This window comes from Ambystoma mexicanum, chromosome 3p (assembly GCF_040938575.1).
Source record: "Ambystoma mexicanum isolate Mex_15411 chromosome 3p, UKY_AmexF1_1, whole genome shotgun sequence".
Taxonomy (NCBI): Eukaryota; Metazoa; Chordata; class Amphibia; order Caudata; family Ambystomatidae; genus Ambystoma; species Ambystoma mexicanum.
Window position 1 is genome coordinate 708258938 of NC_090925.1, and position 22280 is coordinate 708281217.

At 47.2% G+C, this 22280-nt stretch overlaps 1 protein-coding gene across 1 annotated transcript in view; it reads left to right on the plus strand.

The window, feature by feature from the left end:
* The window catches only part of TMED9 (transmembrane p24 trafficking protein 9), a 39202-nt gene extending 17883 nt beyond the window's left edge, over window positions 1-21319 (plus strand). The window contains exons 2-5 of the mRNA XM_069651542.1: window positions 11505-11605; window positions 17122-17247; window positions 19345-19491; window positions 19637-21319. Coding sequence (XP_069507643.1) covers window positions 11505-11605; window positions 17122-17247; window positions 19345-19491; window positions 19637-19786 — 524 coding nt within the window. The 3' untranslated portion in view covers window positions 19787-21319. The remainder of the gene's footprint in view (window positions 1-11504; window positions 11606-17121; window positions 17248-19344; window positions 19492-19636) is intronic.
* Window positions 21320-22280: the final 961 nt, after the last annotated feature.

Sequence of the window (22280 nt, forward strand, 5' to 3'; positions counted from 1 at the left end):
TGGAAAACCAGGATTTCTATACTGTTTTTTTGGCTTGCAATGGAAAAATGAGTGGATAAGTGACTTGTTGAGGCCTGTTTAGTCGGTTGTAACTCAAAATCGTTATTCCTGAAGAAATAATATCTATAGTTGAAGTATTCTCCATGCCAAAAGCATAGTGTGTACCTATACCCTGCTGCATCCGTATCCTAATCTGCAGCACCTGCTCTACCAGTGGTAGAGAGCAGGTTCAGCGGTCACAGGTGCCCATGCAGCAAATGGCTGTATTTAAAACATGCATCCCTGTACCAAAACCCTATAATTGGTTTCCTGTCCTGGTTGCAGATACATCTTTAAATATAAGCCACACATGAGGCAAGGCATAAAATAAGCATTTGCTATGCAATTCTGTAGGTTTGCTAATTAAATTGACACTTGTGTAGCAAAGCTAGCTATTTAAGGTTCCCTGTTCAATGAAAACATGGCTCACCCTGAATTCCTCTCTTGCCCTGCAGGCTTTCTCCGCCCTCTTTTCTCTTCACTGCAAGTTCAAAGGGGCTAATGGACATAGAGTGCAGCAGTACTCATCTGCTCCACTCTTATTACGAAAGGCCTGTGTGGGAGTGCTAGGCAGGATTTGGTTCTTTTTCAAATAATTGCACTAGAAGTAATTGGGATAATACTTGAATGAAGTTAACTATATCCTGTCTGACAAAAGACCAAGATGTGTTAACTTTTTTTTTTTAAGTCAGTCATGCAATTCCATTGCTAAAAATGTAAGTTGTTACAGCATTGCTACTGTAACACACTGCATTGTCTCCACGCTTTACAGTACAGGTTAGTGTATCTAAATCTCATAGTGTCAACTATATTTCGTTTTGTTGGGGGAAGATGCATCATACACATGAACACTTTTGAAATGCAGCCAAATGCTTTTGATGGCCTGCTGGTTGCATACATCTTTTTGTTTTTTTTAACTTTCTTTGTTGTTTTTTCAATTAACAAATGACCAACAATGCTCGTAACATCCCCAACTTGTCTCCCCCTCCACCCTCCCTTCCAACTCACAAAGTTACTGCCAAAGATATGCATTTGTCGTTTGATATGATAGATATCACCATGAGAGGAGTTTGAATATCCGTTAACTCTATCTACTCATGCTTGTGCCATCAAAATTGTCTACTGCATCAGCAATATGGGGTAGATTCTGGAGACTGTGTTGATTGCCTTGGCATTGTCCGATCGGTACTGTCTGAAGGGGGACCAATAGTGAAACGGGCTGCTGGTGGCCCGGAGTGATGAAGTGTACCTGGTTTCCCTTCACATAAATTCATGCATTCCAACCACTTCGGAAATGTGGGGGTTTAGACTCCCCGCTCCCCCCACGTTCTTGCCTCTAGGTACCTGGCTATCGCTGAGGTCATGCCTAACGGTTTCTTTTCGGTGCAAATTCCCCCTTCAATCAAAGCTAGTAGCCAAGAGTTCTAGTGAATAGTCTCTCGTTGGGGGTAACATTTAGGACATGGCCCCTTCTATGTTTACCCCAAAAGTTTTAATGCAAGGGCAGTTCCAACTAACATGGTAGAAGTCTGCTAGTTCTGTGCCGCATCTCTTACAGGTAGAGGGACTCTCGGGGAAGAACCTACTCAGTTTGAGGGGGGAGTAATAAACCTGATGATGAACTTGTAGTGGATCAGCCTGTATCGGCAGTTCAAAAATATATAGCGAGATTGTAAGCAGACGGATTTCCACTGATCTTCGCTCTGTGGTTTCCCTAATGGTGTCTCCCATGTGACTTTGTGTTTCTTCACCCCTCTCCTGTTTCTTACCAGTCTATAGATGGTGGAGACAAGTTTACTAGTGGATAGAGGCTTGATCACGCAACATTGTGCCGTGTGAGGGGATGGGACTAGTGGGAAGTCGGGCCATTTGTTCCTCAAAACGCCCCAAGTCTGTAATAGTGAAGTAGGGTCACAGCGTTATGTTCGCCCCTAGATCTTAGCACCTCCCAAAGCAAAAATCGGCCATCATGTACCAAGTCTCCTAGGGTCTGTACTTCCAAGGCCCGGGTTGGGGTCGTGGGGGGGGGGGGATTCCATCCGGCATTATATTGTACCTGGGCTGCCATATCTGGATATTCCAATCTGCCATGCTCGTATGCTCGGCATGCAAGTGTGTCTAGTATGCTATTCTAGGCTGCCGACAAGCCCACACAAGTCTTGTCATCAGCCTCTGAATGCGAGACCAGTAACTGGCAGGGAGCCATATTGGTATATTAAAAATGTACAGTAGTTTAGGGAGTATTACCATCTTGGCAAGTGCTGTACGGGCCGCCTGGGAGATGGGAAGTAGTATCCATGCTTCTACCGTTTTGTTCTAAAATCTCCAACGGTGTTATAACCCGTGTACTCGAGACCATAATGCCTAGGTAAAGTATCCCCTGGGGACACCAGCGGAGACTATTGCCTACATCTGCCTGTTGTACTTCTGGGGTTAAGGGGAGGACCTTGGACTTCTCCCAATTAATCCTGAGCCCGGATAGTTCGGAGAACCTAACCACTTCCTGCGTTAATGAAGTTTTGGCGGGGATGTTTGACATAGAGAAGGATGTCGTCAGTGTATAGAGACACGGTGGAGAGATGTGTAAGTATACGAATCCGTCGGTGCGCGTGCAATTCCCAGATGTGGTAAGCCAATGGCTCCATCGCAAGGGCAAACGGGACCGGGGAGAAGGGACGGGCCTGGCGGGTGCCACGCATGGGGTAGATATGCGTCAAGGACGTGCCATTTGTGTATATTGTAGCTGTGGGGCTGTGTACAGCAGTTAAACCCATGTTAAACCGAACTGAGAGCGTTGAAGCACCTCAAAGAGAAAAGGCCACTCGACGGAGTCGGGCCTTTTCCGCATAGAGCAGCCACCACCATCGGAACCCGGGGGTTTACATTGTGCATAAGGGTAAACCGACGTCTAAGATTATTCTGAGTGGATCTGCCAGGAATGAATCCAGCTTGATCCGGCAGGACCAGGGCTGGCATGTGTGGGAGTATGCAGTCTGTGTATATTTGCCAGGATTTTGTCTGTGTTGATTAGTGTTAACGGGCGGTATGATGATAAATGTCTGTTTTTTTTTCTCCCGGGTTTTAGAAGCACAGTCACCAAGGCGGGCCTGGTAGATTCCGGTAGGATACTCCTGGACATAGCGCTGTCAAACATACCCATCAAGTATGGGATCACCAGGTCTGCATATGCTTTATAAAATTCCAGTTATTCCGTTCACGCCGGGAGCCTTCCCACTGGGAAATTATTTTATAGCTTTTCATATCTCTTCTTCAGTAATAGGATTATTAAGCAAACTCCCTTGGTCCTGGTCCAACCAACCCAAAGCTATTTTGTCAAGGTACCGTGTTAACTCGCCATGCCGCAGGGCAGGGTGTGATATCTATAACCGGTAATAATACTCCCTACATTATCCCCTGCAGATGTTTAATAAGGGCCCCATTCTGGTTTTCAACCTCTACTATATTGGTGGAAGGTCGCTCCCTCCTAATGGCGCAGGCCAGAGTCGTCCTCGGGCGGTCACCCTCCCCGTGTCTCGCTGCTAATATCTGGTCCCCCAGGAACCTCTCCTCGCTGATTACCAGTTGCAGGAGCTCCTCCCTGTGTGCCCATAGCTCACAGCGGAGCTCAGGTGTGTCTAAGGTACCTTGTCTGTTCTCCCCTTCACGGATGGTGCTCTGCAATACCCGCATGGATCTACTCCTCCCTGTGTGCCCATAGCTCATGACGGAGCTCAGGTGTGTCTAAGGTACCTTGTCTGTTCTCCCCTTCACGGATGGTGCTCTCCAATACCCGCATGGATCTACGTAGGGCTTTCAGTACTCCACCCTCTTTTGAGATGCAGCACCCCCTTATATAAATTTTAGAGGCTTCCCAAATTATGCTTTGGTCAGGGACTGACCCTTAGTTGGTTTGGAAGTAGGTCCGTATTTCTTGGCCTATCTCCGATCGGAACGCCACGTCCTCTAGTGCGGCGGCTCTGAATTGCCATCAGAGTATGTTAGGGGGGTATGTGGTAGTCACGAAACTGACTAGTACTGGTGAATGATCGGATAGGGTTCTGGGGAGGATGGAGGCCGTGGTGACATTTCTAAGAATGGAAGTGGTGACCATTACATAATCAATCTTAGATGAGCTACCTTGCACCCCGGAAAAGAATGTGTACTCTGTTATTTGGGTTTATGCTACGCCATACATCATGTAAGTCGTGGCATAAGGAGATGGAGGGCCATGCCCTAACTGCTTGCGGGAGGGTCAGCTGTGATGTTGCAGACCTGTCCAGCTCAAGTGTAAGGGCCAGATTAAAGTCGGGGGCCCATATCGTCTCGTACCCAGGGAACTTGTGGCTGTGGTTGGCGCATTGGTGAAAGAAATTAGGGGAGTCTGTGTTGGGTACATATATTTATAAGTAGGAGTTTGGTGTCTAACGGCTCCCCTGCAAGTATTAACTATCTCCCCTCCTTTATCGTTGATCTTCTCGTGCAATCTATATTGTGGGTTTCCATGGATATAGGCAGCTTCTCCTCTGGAATGTGAGGAATAGGATGAATCAAATCTATGAATGCCCCATCCCAATAGTCTAGGGAAGAGGGTCTCCCCGGGCCAGGTGTGTCTCTTGTAAACCTAATATGTTTGCCCCGTGATTTCTGCTGTATTTTGCAATCAAACAAGATTGCTTCTGATTGGTAAGCCATATTACTGTGAAGTCTTGGCAATTAATGTTATGGTGTAATCCGTGAGGCCATACGTTGTGATATCTAGTTCTGCTGTGTATGTCGTACCTTTGTGAGTTGTGCAAGTCATCGAGTATCTACAAGTTACATTAATAGGCAATGTCATTCCTCCCCAGTCCCTTTCACGCCAGAAACGTAAACCTACCGGATCCTGATCCCTCCCCCGGTCCCTAACTTCCAACATTAACAAAACGTTAACAGTCTGCCGTGGCTGCGGATGGTGGTGCACTAAGGGTGACTAATTCGCTCCATGTGGCTGCGGCTAGTAGGGTAGCACTCGGGTCTTGCCCACAGCCCCGACGCCGTTATTATTCCTTAATCGGGGTAGCGTAGTATTTTGTCTCCATGTAGAGGTCGTTCATGGGCGGTGTGGTGAGCGTCCCGGTGAGCCTCCCGGGTCGGGGAGATTTATTGCAAAGCGCTCTGCCGATTCTGGCGAGGTAAAGAACACAGTGGTCCAATTACATTGAACACAAAGGTTGGCCAGGGCACAGCATGGCCTACCTAATACCCTTCTTGCGCAGCACATTCTTGCCATTTTGGAACATTTTACGCTGGTCTTGTACCGCAGGGCTAAAGTCTGGGAACAGTCGAATAGTATTGGATCCCCACTGCAGCTCCCCTTTTTCCCTGGCGACTCTAAGGATGGTATCTCGGTCCCTGTAGCAGAAGATCCGGTGTGCCACCATGCACATTGAGGAGAGCGGGGGTTGCCCGAGATGTCCCCCAGGAGGGTCCCTGTAAACTGTTGCATACTGCCGATTAATGTGCCCAGGGGGCGCCAAAACCAGTGTTTCACGTTCCTCGTTCTGTTGGTGTTAGTGCAACGTGAAGTGCAGGGTGGTCACTTCCAGACCGTAAACCACCGTCATACCCCACCCGTGAGTGCTTGTCTGGCGTGTTGTATACACAGGTGGTTTTTCTATAGGCCTGTGCTATGCTCCCTGCCCCAACAGGTGTCCGTTGGAAACTGCTCAGCATGGCGGGGGTATTACGCCTGTAGTGATGCCTTGGGTGAACCGGGTATGGACCTCCACGACCAGAAACTGGATTTTGGTTGTTGTGTGGGTCAGTTTCCCCCTTAGTCCAGGTTGTGGTCTGGAGGTGGGGTGGGGGGGGAGTATCGGGCGTGCACTAGCCTTTCTGTGGTAGGGGTTGCACTACAGTATCAGGGTTTGAAGCTGGTGTTGGCCGCTATGCGAGGGAGTCAGTGGCAGTTATTGTCCGGGATACAGAAAGGACCTTCCTACTACTGAGTATCGTTGTTTTGTGGAGGCCCTCCCTGTCACCACATGCAAGAGTGTATGTAGCAGGGTGTAGGTAGCAGGAGGATCTCCCCAAGGGGTATGCGTCTTCCCGGGAGCTGGGGGCACAGGGATTACAGACTGAGCCGGTTTCGTCCCCTGCAAGGAGGATTTGTGCACAGGTGAACTCTGATGCAAGGTGCGCGGGCCTCCCGTGGTCGCGGCCCTGCCCCAAGAAACCAGTGACCTCCGCAGTCAGTGGCTGCAATGTTGTGGTGTGCAGCGCCGGGTAGGCATCATGTAGGCTGTTGATGCGGCAAGGGAGGTTTGGGGGAGGACTGTTCGTGATTGAGCTTAATGGTGTTACTCCAAACACCAAAGAATTGTTTGCCATCCTCAGATGTAGAATTCCCCCATCCAAGCTCCCGATTCCTGCCTTAAGGATAAAAATTGGTGCACAAGCATACAGAATGCCCTGGCCAACAAGATAACTCTCCAGGTGAAGATTAATAATAAAAAAGATACCCTTCTGGCCTCAAAGACTGGTATCAACGCTACCACTCCCAAGAAGGCTACTAACATTGTACCCCCACCTCAGACCACTCGGACCTCCCACACTCTACTGACCCCTAGCTTCCACTTTCACAAAGTCTCTGTTAAAGAAATCGAAAAATTCATCCTTACCTTGAAACCATCTAATTGTCATGGCGACCTATGTCCAGCCCAAATCATAAAAGACGCTGCCCACGAATTCTCCCCTTTATCACTAAACTGATAAACGCCTCATTCTCATCAGGTACTATACCTAGTAACCTTAAACATTCCTGGGTCCTCCCCCCCCCCCCTTCTTAAAAAAAACAATCCCTCGACCCCTCAATCCCCACTAACTACCGCCTCATAACTACAGTGCCTTTTTTACTGAAAATCTTGGATAAAGTAGCATATCTACAAATCCAGCATCACCTAGAACAAAACCGCCTCCTAGGAGTGCGGCAGTCTGGCTTCAGACCTCAGCATGGCACTGAGACCGCACTCCTAGACCTCAAAGCACAAATAGATACACTGAGAGATAAAGGCAAGATGGCACTCCTGTTACTCCTCGACCTCTCAGCCGCGTTTGATTTGGTGGATCACTCTATACTCTGCAATCACCTGGTCTCCGCGTCCTGCTTCTCTCAGGAGGCAGTCGCCTGGATCCATTCTTTCCTTGATAAAAGGACAATTAGAGTCTTCTCTCCTCTAGCAGCTGCGGACCCCGTGTCCATATCTTGTGGTGTACCCCAAGGCTCGTGCGTATCTCCCACCCTATACAAAATCTTCACAAAGCCCCTTTTCGATCTAGATGGTCTAGGTGTCACCTACACGAACTATGCCGGCGATACACAGATCCTCATCCCGTTGACGGGAGATTATGACAAGGATTTGGCCTTTGTGAACAGAGTCTACCTCATCATCCAGGCACGGATGGCCTCCCATGGTCTATGCCTGAATGATGACAAAACAGAACTCCTCGTCCTAGGTACCCCATCTAACATCAAAAAACTGGGCCCCAATTACGCATCCTTCATAATTGACAACAATAACATTACTGTGGCTAAGATAGTTAAAACCCTTGGCTACTACATAGACTCTACGCTTACCTTTGGTAAACAAGTAAACGCTATGGCTTCAGCTACATCCTATACCTGTAAGCTGATCAGGGCAGCTAAGCCCTTCCTCACACCTAATAACTGCATCACTCTAGCAAGAGCCCTAATCCTATCCAAGTTGGATTACTGTAATGCCTTATATATAGGCAGCAACAAATACATTGCGTCCAAAATTCAGACCCTCCAAAACAATGCCCTGAGAGTGGCCCTAAATTTCCCCAAAAATGCCCATATTTCTGACCTCAGGAGATCAGTTAACTGGCTCTCCACGAAAGATAAAATCCTCCTCAAAACAGCATCCTTGATTCACAAATGCCTTAACCAAGCATCCCCATAATACCTTATAGCCAGATTTACCAGACAAACAGCCTCATGACCATTAAGAAAAATGAACTCTAACGTACTATTAGTACCCAGATTTAAGCTTACCAAACCCGGAGGGAGCAATTTCCCTGTCAAAGCAGCACAATACTGGAATTCCCTCCCCCCTGCTTTAAGGTAAGATTTACCCTACCCACAGTTCAGATCTACCCTCATTCACTGGCTAAAGGAACACGTCTGACCATACCTCACCGACAACCCTCTTAGCACTCACTGTTTAAATACTTAAAATACTGTTTTTCTTATATGCATATGCCACATACTTATTCTTGACTTTTACCATACAAATTTGCCTGCTGTTTATGTCCATGATTGTCTTTATGCACACAGCACTGTAACCAAAGCTGTACTTTCTCCTGTGCTATATGTAACCTAAGTTTAACAACCCTCTTTATGCCTTTGTGCCCATATACCTCTGGGACAGGTGCGCAATATAAATAAACTAACTCACTCCATGGCCCAAAGGGGCAGCAAACACCTTAGAGAGTGGCCAGAGGAGCACCAGATGAGCGGCGGGCTGTGGCCGGCATGGTTCACGTTGCCCACGAGGTTCGCTCCTCCAAAATCCCCCCCCCCGTCCCTCCTAACCTCAAGGGTGCCCGCATGACGCACTGTCTCCCTCCGTCCACCGCACGTAGCAGTGTGAGCATCAGATGTGCCTCCCTGCTAGGGCGTTATGGGCTAGGGCTCACCTCAAGTACTGGAGTCACGGGGGGCACACAATGCTGTCCCAGTTGAGTCCTCCACGACGGGCGAGGAGCAGTAGCTGGCCCGTGTGCTCTGGGCGTTCTATGGTGTTACTGGTGGTTGCGTCTCAGCTGGGTGAGTACTGTCTCCACTGCCGCTCCACGGCGTGGTCTGCTGTGGCGGAGGACCAAGAGGGTTGCCCCCGAGCAGTCACCGACGGGCCGCTCCGTTCCACCAGGGCAACGTGTATTGGAGTTCACTGGCTGCCTGCATCGAAGTCCTGCCTGTCCGAGTGGGTCACCCCCGGTTGGCCGCCCAGGCACTTGCGTTGCAGTTGTCACCGGGGCTCAGAGGGGCAGGTTCTCCTCAAATAGTGGGCTGAATGGGCGCCCCAGGATCTCATCCCAGCCTCGGGTGTAGTTTTGTCACCAAGGTGGGCAGCTTCTGTGCAGCGCCTACCACTCGGGAGCCGCGGCAAGCCCGTTGCTGGACAGTGTCCCATTTGCCCACCGGGTGCTCGGCATGGAGAGATGATGGGATCGATGGGCACGCCAAGGTTTGCTGCTCATGTACGTTGGCTCCAGTGGCAGGACAAGGGCCCGAAGCTGAGGATATTTTAAAAGGATTATAGTGCCAGAGCTTTTCAGGTGGCGGTCATCTTGCAAGCCGTGCAACAGTGCCCCCAACTGTGCTTGTTTTTTACCTTCATGATTGTGTTGGCTTTTGGTTTGTAAGAGTGAAATGAGTAGGCGCTTTAGCCTCTGATCATCTTTGTATTCCTGCAGGGCACATTATTCTTTTAAAGAAAAAATGTTGTTACATTTGTTGCTGCAAACCACTTCACAACCAGGTTGCGATCCTTACATTCTGACAGGCTAATCAGTGCCTGCACTACAGTTCAGGTGCTTATCTGGCTACCTGCTATTCCAAGAAGCCTGCTGGTAGTTGTCCCCAATCCACAACCCTGACCAGAGGTGCCGACAGCATCGCATGGTTCCAGCACTTGTTAATGCTTGTATTCTGCTACTGCAGCCAAAGTGATGGCCCTCGTGTTGCCTTCAGGCAAATGCATGTGATCCATTGGCTTTCTTATCAGGCAACGTAGGGTGAGTGTTTTTGTTTTTATATCACAGCACTGTTATTGTACTCGGCTCAGGACCATCATGAATCTGCCCACTTCGTGCCTGAGGTGCTTGCTGCAGGGCCAAGCACAAAGGAGATGAGTTTCCGACACAGCATTGGGGTTATACCAGCATAATATTTGTGCTTGAGATGCACTGAGAACTCCCAAAATCTAATCTGAACAGAAAAACAGCACAACATTAACGGGCTTAATATGGGCCTAGAAGAAAAGCTTATGTTGAATGTTCTACTGACTAAGTTAGTAATGTGGCACAGCAGTTGACCCGTAACGTTGCAGTTAAAAAAAGATAACCTAAATGGGATACACGGCCGCTCCCATCTTCAAACCAACCCCAATAAATATTTAATAAGCTACCGATGTGGGCATCGTGATTCACAGTACAGGTCAAACAAAGTATCATCTTGTCAACTCTTTCCAGTTGCAAAAAATTTGACCAGATACAATTCTGCTGTTGTCTGTTTATTTCTGAATGTAGGGTCATTGAAATGGTGCTATAATTCACTGCCCATTCAAACAGTTCATTGCTTGGAAAGGGGGTAGGCCGTTGGGGCAGTTGCAGCCATAGACCGACATGGTCTCCTGAAATCAAGATCCAATGACAGTATCTGGCAAGAATGATGCTGGCAAATACACATCATTACCTCTCCTTAGCCTTGGGCCTCTCTTCTAGGTGTGGGAGCCATATGTTTCCTTCTGCTTAGACTCAATAAGGACTGTAGTTTAACCGACAGTTCTTTGTCAACTGTTTCTTTCATTGTCTGGATCATCTCACGCATCTCACATAGAAACTTGCATTTCCAACTGACAGGGCCACTCCTCTGCACCTGCCTACAGAACTGATGTTCCAATCAGGTTATTTGGTCTACCCCTCCACGCTCTCACATAGACCCAGGAAAGCATTTCAGGGCTCAAAATTAGGGTTTGATAATCAAGAGCTACAAGCAACTCCTGAGTATCCAGCAGTAACCAGGAGCTACCACTAGGAAACCATGAGCTATTATATTTATGATACCTTGTGATTAAGTTGGTATATAAAAGTGTCCTAATGTTTTTTTTATAGACTGTCCGAAATGCAGAGTTGCATTCACATTGGTTTGTTTACCAGTTGGCCTGGGGAGCCAAAAGTAGCTCCTAGTAACTGTTGGTTTTAAGGCAACTAGGCTCATCTAGGCTATAACCAGGAGGTAAATGGCTCCCCACAATTTCGAACCCTGCATTTGTCACAGGCGAGTGGAGATGACCTTCTAATAGTATACGAGAAAGTACCTCAGAGTGAAGATGCTGGTTGAGACCATGGTCCTGGATCAGGTATGAAGGGGAGCCTTCATTGCAGTAGGGACATGGGCTTGGCACCGTGGTGATGGACAATGAGGCTAGGAGACGCATAGTTTTTGGGGTATGAAAGATGGGAATAATGGTGGAGTTTGAGGTTAAAAGGACTTGGCGTAGGTGGAAATGAGGAAGAGATAATAGTTACTGGTGGTGAGGTTGGGATAAACTAGTGTGAGGGTCAATTGGAGAATGGAAGCTTGAATATGATGTGGTACGACCTCAGGGAAAATATGACATGAGGAAATGGGTAATGGTGAACCTGGTTAACATTCTGATAAAGGTTTGATCTTTCCACAGGGAATTACCGTACACAACTGTATGACAAGCAGCGTGAGGAGTACTTACCTGCCACCCCTGGCCTCGGAATGTTTGTGGAAGTCAAGGACCCCGATGACAAGGTTAGTAGCTCCTCTGTCCAAACTGTTAGAAGCCATGCTATACCTATATTGTGGCTTCCCCATTTCTGTGCTAACCTTCTTTTTGCCTGCCCTCTGAAACCAAGGCCATCACTGTATGCACACTGCATCCTTGCTGAAATCCTATAGCGACATACACACTGTATTCCAGTCTGCCTGACTTAGCCCTCACAATACATCTGTGTTCAGCCGTATTACTCGCAAACTGGCCTCTGAGCCATACAATTCCACATGCACACTAGCGTCCCTACTCCTTGCCCATGTGATGTAGCTAGCCTTCCTCTGACCACCCTCTCTTGCATTTTAAAGTTCAAACCAACTTACCTCCCTATACGCTGACACCCCTGTGTCTCAACGGTTCCTCCTTTCTGTAAACTCCCAGTCCGCAGGTTGGACTTCAGCAATTGACACCCCCAGGTTTCATTTGCATATGCCAACCTGCAAGAAGCTGGCCGATCCTGCTGCAGTCTCTAACTCTCCTGTTCTCTCCCAGGTCCTCTGCACGGCCCTGGCTTCTCATTTCACCAATAAAACTCAGGACACCCTGTCCACTCTCTCTTCTTCTTCCTCCTCCTCCTCCTCTACCACCGCTGGCCCATCTTCAGCTGTTTCTCCTCCTCCTTTCCCCCTGTTCGCCACTGACGATATTTCTAGACAAGTCTGATCTATGAAAGTCTTGTCAAAGCAGGTTCTCCCCTGCTCATCCAGAACCATCAAGGACCACATTGATACCCTTGCTCCAGCCTCGGCCGATTTCTGCAGTCACTACTTTGCCACTGGAACCTTCCCCTCCCCCTTAAGCACTCCCTTGTGCACCCCCTTCTTAAGAAACCCTCTGCCGATCCTTCCTCTCTGGGTAACTATTGCCCGATCTCCATCACTCCTTTCTTGGGCAAACTGCTGGAAAAGCTGGCCATCTCTCAGCTTAATCTGCACACCGAATATGTTGGTTGTCTGCATGACCACCAGTCTGGCTTCAGAGCTGCCAGAAGCACAGAAACTGCTCTCCTGAACATCCATGAAGACCTGCTTTCTAACCTCCCTGCTGTCCTCATTTTCCTCAATCTATCCTCTGCTTTTGACAGTCGACCATGCCATCCTGCTCAATCGCCTATGTGACAACCTGGGTATCACTGGCCAGGCTGTGGCCTGGTTGACCTCCTTTCTCATAGACCGACCCTCCCAGGTCCAACTGGGGTCTTGCCTCTCTTCTAACTCTCTCTACCTGTGGTTTTCCCCAGGGGTCTAACCTTTCTACCTGGTTCTGCAACCACTCTCTGGCACCTCTTGCCCACTGCATCGCTACATTCTACTCTTAACTTTCAGTGTTATGCGGGTGACACCCAGCTCTCCTTCAGGCTCCCCTCAGCCACCTCTGCTCCTTCTCTCATACCAGACTGTCTGGCTGCAATTCAGGAATTGTGTGCCGCCAGTGAACTCTGCCTTAATGCCAGTAAGACTGAGACCCTCCTCATCGGGACACCTGCTCCCTCCTTTCCCCTTTCTCTCTGGTGGCCCACCCTGGGCCCTCTTCCTGCTCCTTCCTGCGAGGCTAAGAACCTTGGTGTCCTCTTCGACTCCACCCTCACCTTCTCTCCTGACATCTCTTGACGTCTCTAAGAAGTCACACTTTCAGCTGCACCTCCTCAGAGGTATTCTGCCTTTTCTCACTTTTCCCCAGAAGCTCATTGTCTCTAGAGCCCTGGTCCTCTCTGGGCTACAATATTGCAACAGCCTCTTTGTAGATCTGCTTGCCTCTGCTCTTCGACCTTTACAACTTCTCCAGAACAGGACTGCGAGACTTGTCCTTGGCCTCAAGCCCAGGGATCATATCCCTCCAGCTCTACAATCTCTTCACTGGCTCCCTGTGGCTGCAAGGATCAAGTTCAAGACCCTTTGCATCGTACACAAGGCTTTCTGTGGCCTTGGACCGTACTACCTCCAACTTTCTCTTCCTAGAAATGTTCCTTCTTGAGCTCTGCTCATCCACCTCCAACTCTCTGAGGGTCAGACGCTGCTTCAAGCAGAGAGTGTGGGGCAGATCTCTTTCCTCGGCTGGGACCTCCCTCTGGAACATCCTCACTGCCTCTCTCAAACTTCAGCAGAACCACCTCTGGTTCCGGAAGCAACTCAAGATCTTCCTTTTCACTTCTGCTTTATCTCACCCTCTCCACTGCTGATGTCCCTTACTGCTCTGCGCACTGGTCACCTGGCCACCCACTGAACTCTGGCCCAGGCTCTTGCATGTCACCATTTATCCGAAGCGTGAGGAGAAGGTGAGTTTAGCAGCATCCCCAAGCCCAGAGCTTCCAATTCCCTTTGTTTGTGTGCCTTAAAAAATGTAAAAATGCTCTGAGGGCACTCGGCGCCTAAGGACACCATTCCCCATTGCTTCCTCTTTCGATGGCCCCGATCCCACCCTCCCACATGGCCCAATTGGCTCCTCCTCCCCATATCAAGAACCCTGCAAGGGCAGCCCCTGCGGCTAAGGGCCCCAAGGCAAAGGGCGGCTCCAGAAAGTGTCGGCAGGTGTCCGCGGGGGGAAGCCAGGGGCCAGCCGTCAACCAGCACTAACCACCTAAGTGTGGCATAGGTGGGGAGTAGAGCAATTACTCTACTCCAAAAAAAAACAGCCACTCTAAATTACCCTACCTCTGAACTGTGAACGTTGGCATGTACCACACCTAGATGTAATTGTGAACATTAGGTTGCGTCGAATCAGGATAGGGTCGTGAATGTCAGCATGTGCCACACCTAGATGTAATCATGAACATTAGCTTGCGTCGCATCTAGATAGTATCGTGAACATTAGCTTACGTCGCATCTAGATGGTATTGTGAACATTAGCTTGTGTCGCATCAAGATAGGATCGTGAATGTCAGCATGTGCCGCACTTGGATGGAATTGTAAATGCCAGCATGTGCCACACTTGGATGTTATCGCGAATATAAGGCTGCGTCCTATCTAGATAGGATAGTGAATGTCAGCATGGGCCACAATTGGACAGGATTTGTGAATGCTAGCATGTGCCTCACTTGGATGGAATCATTAACCTGCACCATATCTGGATGGAAATGTGAAGGTTAGCATATGCCACACTTAGATGGAATAGTGAATGTTGACAAGTGCCACACTTAGATGAGACTCTGAACAAGACCCTGCATCACAACTAGATAGGATTGTTAATGTCGGCCAGTGCCACATCTAGAAAGAATAACGTTTGTTAGCCAAAGCCTCATCTAGAGTGCATCGGGAATACTATCAAATCCGATAGAATTGTGAACACTAGCTTGCCTCACACATAGACAGGACTTCAAAGGTGGACCAGTGCTACATTTGGATAAAGTGGTTATGTTTGGTGGGCGTCACATATAGAAATGATTGTGAATATTAGCCAGTACCGATCTAGATAGAAATACAGAAATATTAACACGCCACTTCTAGTAATAGCATGGAAATCGAACACATCACTTCTAAACAGCGATGCCAGTGACCAACCCACTAACAATTTCACCCCTCTGCATACACCTTTCAAACTCTAAACTAACACAACCCTTTACCACACCAAACTGCACAAACTTCACTCCACCGCAACAACAAACAAACCGCACATAGACTCACACAACAGCACACAACGCCTACCGACCAGAAAACACCCCAAGCCCAGTGAACGGTGTTAACTGTGTTGAGGCGGCCAACAGCACATCACTGCCCTCTTGCACTTTTCCCACTTACACCTACTAACTCACCCCCCTTCCCTTTTCAGAGCCACCTCCGGGCCCAACTAGCACTTAAGGGTCTGTATCTGCAACTCCACTGTCCCTTCTCACTACACGTTTGAGCCACCCTCTGGCAGCACTGAGTTACCTGCACTTCTCCCCTCCCTCTTCCCCGCACTTGCACAATCTGAGTGACACAAGGCCTAGTAAGATCGTTGTTTTGTCCCCCTTCTGTTTTCTCCCTCCTTGTCGTGTCACGCCTAGAAACACTTGTGTACAGGCGTGTTATAAATGGCATAGATCATAACCTTTATGACACTGCACGGCTACCGCATGAGAGCAAGAGCGTGTTTGTAAATAAAGGGTATAGGTTTTGCCTTTTTAGAGTAATAAAGTAATGTGTATCCATTTAGGAATGTTGGAATGTGCTAATGTATAGGTCATTAGAAACACATGCAACAGCTTGAAGAGTACTTCTGTTACCAAGTCAAGTTGTATAGTTGGGCCTTGCCTAATTTGGATTGGTGAGCTGGCAGGAGAGCTTTTACTTGAGAAGCCTTGACATTTTAGCAGTGTTTCTGAATATTGAAAAGGGAATTTGTCTGACTTTTTAATTGTTTTCATTCAATAGTTCACCTGCCCCAATTGTTCGATATCGGATAGGTTTGTATACATTTAACTTAATGTACGGCACGGCTGCTATAAAACATAAGTTGTTGACAGAGTGCTTAGATAAATGGTCCTCAGCGCGTTTCTGTACTTCATACATTGCGTTGACATGTCTCCTTGCGGCCACTCCAAATCTCTTGTGCCCAACAGAGTTTGTATTGAGTGAGTTGATGTACCTTGCTGTTTGGGTTTCAGAAGCTCCTGTAATTCTGTCCCAATGGTATGTAGACTCAGTTATGTGTGTGAGACAAAGCGTGGACATAAGCAAACAGAAGGATGCTGTTTGGTGTCCGTCAGGTTTACTTGCTTAGTCTGGGTGATGGTTTGCATTCTTTCAGTGAAGTAGACTGTTTTTGAAGCAGTGAGGGCTTTAAGATAATTTAGAGACATATTAATACGTGCCTGAAAAACATTTTTCAAGTCTTTTCGCATCGGGACGTCATTTAGTACTAGATGTTCTCGAGGGCATGACAAAATGATGCCCGTGCACATTGATTAATTTGCCTTTGTACTTTTTCGGTCTGTTTGGCTTGATGGGCAGTTTTTACAAACCTTTATCGGAGTGCTCTTGGCGGTTTATAAACGCCCATTGTGTGGTGCTCCATGTTTACTTTGCAGTGTTACATTCTCATCGGAGCATAGTGATTAAAGTTCTGACTGCTTTAGGCAAATGTAGCAGATAGCTGGGGGATATGTGTTGCATTTCCTGAGGCAAACCTAGCAGCCTTGTCAACTTGGCAACCATGGCAACTTGGAGTTCTAATAGGAATCTCTTTTGCATAGGTCCAATGCTTAAGAATAGCTCAACTGGCTGACTGTCAAGCCGGAGGGACCATATCTTCTGTTTGACACACTAGCATGCAGCATCTGTGCAACCTGACGAATAGTGTTGTTTCCTGAAGCCTGAGGTGGTGAGATACCTGTATTAGCTGTTCAGCTCTAGGGATAATTCAGCAGAGGGTGTTTGTAAGGTCGTTTTTTCGGTCTACTGCCCAAGCATGTAATGTCTATTATTACTGTAACCTGAAATAACCTATCATCTTAATGGATGGAGAAGGCACTGTGCTGAGTTTACGGTAAAACTGTTTATTTCCCCACTTTTTCTTCCAGGTCATACTCTCCAGGCAGTACGGCTCAGAAGGCAGGTTCACGTTCACTTCTCACACTCCGGGGGAGCACCAAATCTGCCTCCATTCCAACTCCACCAAGTTTGCCCTGTTTGCCGGTGGTATGCTGGTAAGAATTGTTGGAGGGCTTCTTGCACTGGTACAGAATGTTTTTTAAGTGCTGAATGTTGGTGAAGTAATGTCTCTTGTGAATCTGTGCATGTTTATAGAGACAGGAGTTATGGTTTCATAGAGCGGGTGAATTGTGTGCGCATGTTATTTACATGGGGAGATGAGATGTGCTCAGTGACATGCCTAAATTTCCTATGAGGGGCAGAGTACTCTGCCATTCTATGGCAAACACTGCCTATTTAAACCCATTTCTGTTAATCTTAGTGGATTTGTCTTACAAAGACATGGTTTTGTACCTTCCTAAAGTGTAAAAAAAAGAAAACCCTGCCCTGTCAAAACCCCAGGCAGAGGATAATGTCTACTTCTGGTTTACTGGAGGGTGAGGAGGGCAAAGTCCTTGGTCTACATTGTATTGATATAGACACAACTGTCTTGCTGTGCATAGATTCATACTACTTAGCTGGCACAGTGCAGGGTCTCCTCCAATTTGATGTAGATCATTTATGGAATGTAGTGTCGTTGTCTGGGTCCTACACTTCATGGGCAAAATAAGTTCTGAACTTCCTTAAAATAGAGGGCTGTCATTTCTTTATTACTGAAGTTTGCATCCGTTCTCTACAGAGACTCCACCATATCTTCGAACACTGTTCTCTGTGATCTCAGTAGATGACTGTCTTGGCCCATGACACATTTTTGCCTTAGCCGGGTTATTTGGGGCCTTGGTTGCTTTTTTACGGCAGGTGTGTAACTGGTGCTCTCCCCAATCAACAACCTCATCCAACCCAGCCATCTGATAGAAATAGCTTATCAAACTGATTTCCTTCCAGTGACAACAAGAGCTCGTAGTATTTTTATTTAGTTGCAATGTCTTCAATTCCATATTGGTGTCCTGTTTATACTAAATGGGTAGGTGACGAGCACAAGCAATATCCCATAGGACTTCATCCAGTGTTTATTCAGAGTGAAATCCTCTATGCCACATACTTGACTCGTTATGGTGCTCGATACGTTTCCAGACTTGGGTAGGAGAGTTTGAGGGCAGCGATCCCGGACAAATTGGCATTCCTATGCCTTGTCATTTTATCATGAAAACTCCATCCCCGCAACATGCCGCCCTAGCTGGTTCAGTTGAGCACCAGCCTAAGTTAAAATGATTAGCAAATGGATTGCTAATAGCCAGCAACATCCCTTTTGTCAGGTGAGATGGAAAATACTCTCTCCTCAGATGGGGATTGGCTACTCCTTATTTTGGCAATCGTGGAGAATAACTGTTACGTTTATTGTCCTCTCCAAAAATCCACATAGGAATTGCTTTTGTTCAAGTGAGCACGCTAGATATTGAAGCCGGGTTAAGTGATCATCTGAACATTGCCACAAATGAACTTTCGTCATGGCCAGTCACAGGTTTCTTGAACTGAAAAATGACTGGAAACTGATTTTCTGTAAATCTTGTTTGTGTTTTTTTTTTTTTTTGTTTTTTTTTTTGTTTTTCTCTTTTTTTTTTTCTCTTGAATGTGCCCCCGACCCTCCCGCCGACTCTATTTGCTAGGCTGAATCTGACTTTTTCTATTAGTCCGAATCGAAAAAGTGCATTTACCTCTGTAGGTTGTTTTCATTCCAAGGTTTTCTTTAAAAAGGTATGCAGATTGTGTGTACTGTAATGACTCATATGTTGAAAAGATGAACCTTTTGGCTATGCACAATTCAAAAAACAGTATGCAAAAAAATCACATTAACAATGTGCAAGAGTAATATATGGAGGTTTTGAACAGGCATGGTGGTGGATTGATGGGTCTGCCTTCCAGCAAGAGTTGGTTGTGGGGGCGAATTGGTTCCAGCATTCAGAAAGATTTGGCCCGTTGAGTATTACAGATTAAACACAGACACAAGGCCTAAGAATTTATAGTGTTATAAACCCCAGAGAAATGATGTGACTAGAAGTCCTGGAGGTGTTCGACTTCTATGCAAATCCATGTATCCACAATGCAAATATTTCTTGCAGGGTGGGGTGTTTGTCGTGAAGGCAGGAGTCCCATCTCCTTGTTATGTTCCTGACTGTCCCTTCCTTGAAGCACTTTGTTTTTTTTCTCCACAGAGGGTTCATCTGGATATCCAAGTGGGGGAACATGCCAATGACTATGCTGAGATTGCTGCCAAGGACAAGCTAAGTGAGCTCCAGCTCCGCGTACGGCAACTGATTGAACAGGTGGAGCAGGTTCAGAAAGAGCAGAACTACCAGCGGGTGAGGGACAAGCTGCAAGATTTCACACAAGTTTTTTCCTCAAGGCACCTTTCTTTCTGTACCCATAGAGCTTCAATTGGAAGAGTTTGGATTTCCCCTGTACCATCCTAATTCTCTAACCTTGTTGTTTGTGTTCTTATTGCAGTGGCGGGAAGAACGGTTTCGACAGACCAGCGAGAGCACCAACCACAGGGTGCTGTGGTGGTCTATCGTACAGACTCTCATCCTTGTGGCTATTGGAATTTGGCAAATGAGACATCTTAAGGGCTTTTTCGAGGCTAAGAAGCTGGTGTAGTGTGGTCCACTTCTTTGTTTGAGGGCTGAGCCAGGACAGGAGAGGAGATTTCACATTATGCTATTGAAGAGCAAGACCAATACTCTGGAATCTGGACCAGCGCACGCTCCACTCTGTGCTTCTGGCTCCCGGCTGCCATCGCCCATCAAACTGCTCACTGAAAACTTGCACAGACTAGCCTGAAAATGTCAAGGACTTAAACGGGTCAAAGTCTCAATCCAAAAGGAGAACTAAATCCAAGTAGAAGTGGCCTGTACAAAGCCACTTTTCCTAACCCCCAATGATTCCTCCATTCAATTTATATTTCTTCTTGTACCACAATATTCTACTGGAGATTTATGGTCCACTTTTGTTTTGTCATTACCAATGCAAGTATGTTGCTGGAAGTCCCCTTTCCTTCCCTGGGGTTGAGATTACTTGTGTAGTGCTGCTGCACAGCTTTGGTGACAGATCCAGTGCACTGAGGAAAGAGTTTGTTGTACAGACTTCTCTGTAAGGCGAGGCCCGTCACTGCATCAGTGTGTGGCTGAACTCCTGACTAGTCATTCTGTTGTCTTTTCTATAGAGTACATACTCCTTGAAAGTAGTTCATAAGCTCTTACCTGCAGTTTCTGGTTGTTAGGGTGTGCTGGGACAGGCTCCTCTGGTGACAGGTGAAGGCTCTTGGGGTTGAGGAGATCCGGTGGGCAACTTTTGCCCTGGACTGAGGCTTCTGAAGGAGTGTTTCATCCACTCTTGTTGGAGGATCCTGATTTTAAGGTTGTGCTAGTCCTGACTACGTTAAACTCCTGGGTTCTGGGTACCTTGGCTGTAGAGTTGCAGTAAATGTTCCTGAGCATCTTGTAATCCATAGTTGCTGGTGAAGGGTTTGTAATTGTGCATCAATAGGTTCTGGTGGGTGTGTTGATTAGTCCAGAGGCTACTGGGGTAGGGAAACAGAGGGTTCAAATCCACTCATATTGTATTTTTGTTTGACCACATATTTATCCTATGTCTTTATTTCAATTTTACACGCAGCACATCCTGGAGTATTTCTGCCCAGAAGACATCTTGCACCCGAAATACGTGTAGCAGGCTTACTATCGATGCTAGCCTTGTGCTGATATATGAATGTGCCCCATGGGCAACAGTGGCACCCTTGAGATATCTTGAATACTGATCCTAGTGTCCTTCCCCCTTTTTCTTTGCACTCAGATCATTGTTGACCGGGAGTTGGATCTTGGCTCCCTCTCTAAAGGTGGTTGGTTGCCTTGTTCAAAAACCTTGATGGGCGCCAGTTTCAGTGATGTTTTGTGTGTATTACATGCTCTGAGAGGGAAGTGAGTAATGTTAACCCACAGGAGTGTGCTAGAATTGTACTTGGAGTTGCCATGTTTGGCACACCCGCGATTGGCTATTTCTTTTCTGGGAATTTTGGGAATTATTTTAGTTTTGGGCCTTTGGGCCAGGCAGTAAGATTTCTCCCCACCGTTTTGGTGATTAATTTGTTTAAAGTATTGTTTTGCTTCTGGAATAAAGATCACAGTGAGTTCATCCTTGTATAAAATAGTATTTTTGTTTTTGTTATATCAAAACACGGGTCTTCCTAAACACCTTCCCTCTCAAGCTCTTCGCTCATCTACCTCAAACTCCCCCAGTGTCAGTCGCTTCTCCAAGCAATGAGTTGGTGGTAGATCTTTCTTCGGCTGGTGCCTCCCTCTGAAACAGCCTCCCTAAAACTTGAGGAGAATCATCTTCGATTCCGAAAGCACCTCAAAACCTTTTTCTTCTCTCCTCCTCTCCCTTGCAGACTTCCTGGCTAACACTGCATTTGTACTTGTTACCTGGTCACCCTCTGATCTCGGGCCCAGGTCCCTTCCCCTGCCAGTCGCACTCCTGCACTGCCTTCCCAGCTACCCCCGCACTTGGGGACTGGTTCTGTATCCCTACAGTCCCACCACCAGCACTTGACAGCTGATGTCTGCACTTATCCTTGCACTTGCCACCTGTTGGCCGTACTTTTACTTACTATTTATTTTTTATTTAGTTCTCATCCCATGTACTGCACTGTCCTCTCCACCTTCTCCCTCGCACTTCTCCTCCTGCCCCTGCACTTGCACGATCTGAATAACACCTGGGCTAGTAGGATTGTTGTCTGTCCTCCCTTGTACCCCCTCCCCTGCTTCGTCGCGCCTTGAAACACTTGTGTGTATTGGTGCGTTATAGAGGCCATATCATATCAAATCTTATAATTTTCAGGAGTGGAATGCTCAAATACTATGGAGATTTATAAAAGCAAAGCTAAGTCTATTGGCCTTATATGGCATCCATCTGCCAATAATGTCGCCCTTGCTACATGCAGCTCTGTAAGAAGGAGGTGTGGGTGATATTATTGGGACAGAGAGAAGGCTGAAGTGTAAAAGGCTGTGGTGTTGAGTCCAGTTCAGAAGTAAGCTTCCTGTGTGTGGATGTGGTGTTTTTTGGAGTGATGTACCAGGGCAGGATAGCTGTAAAG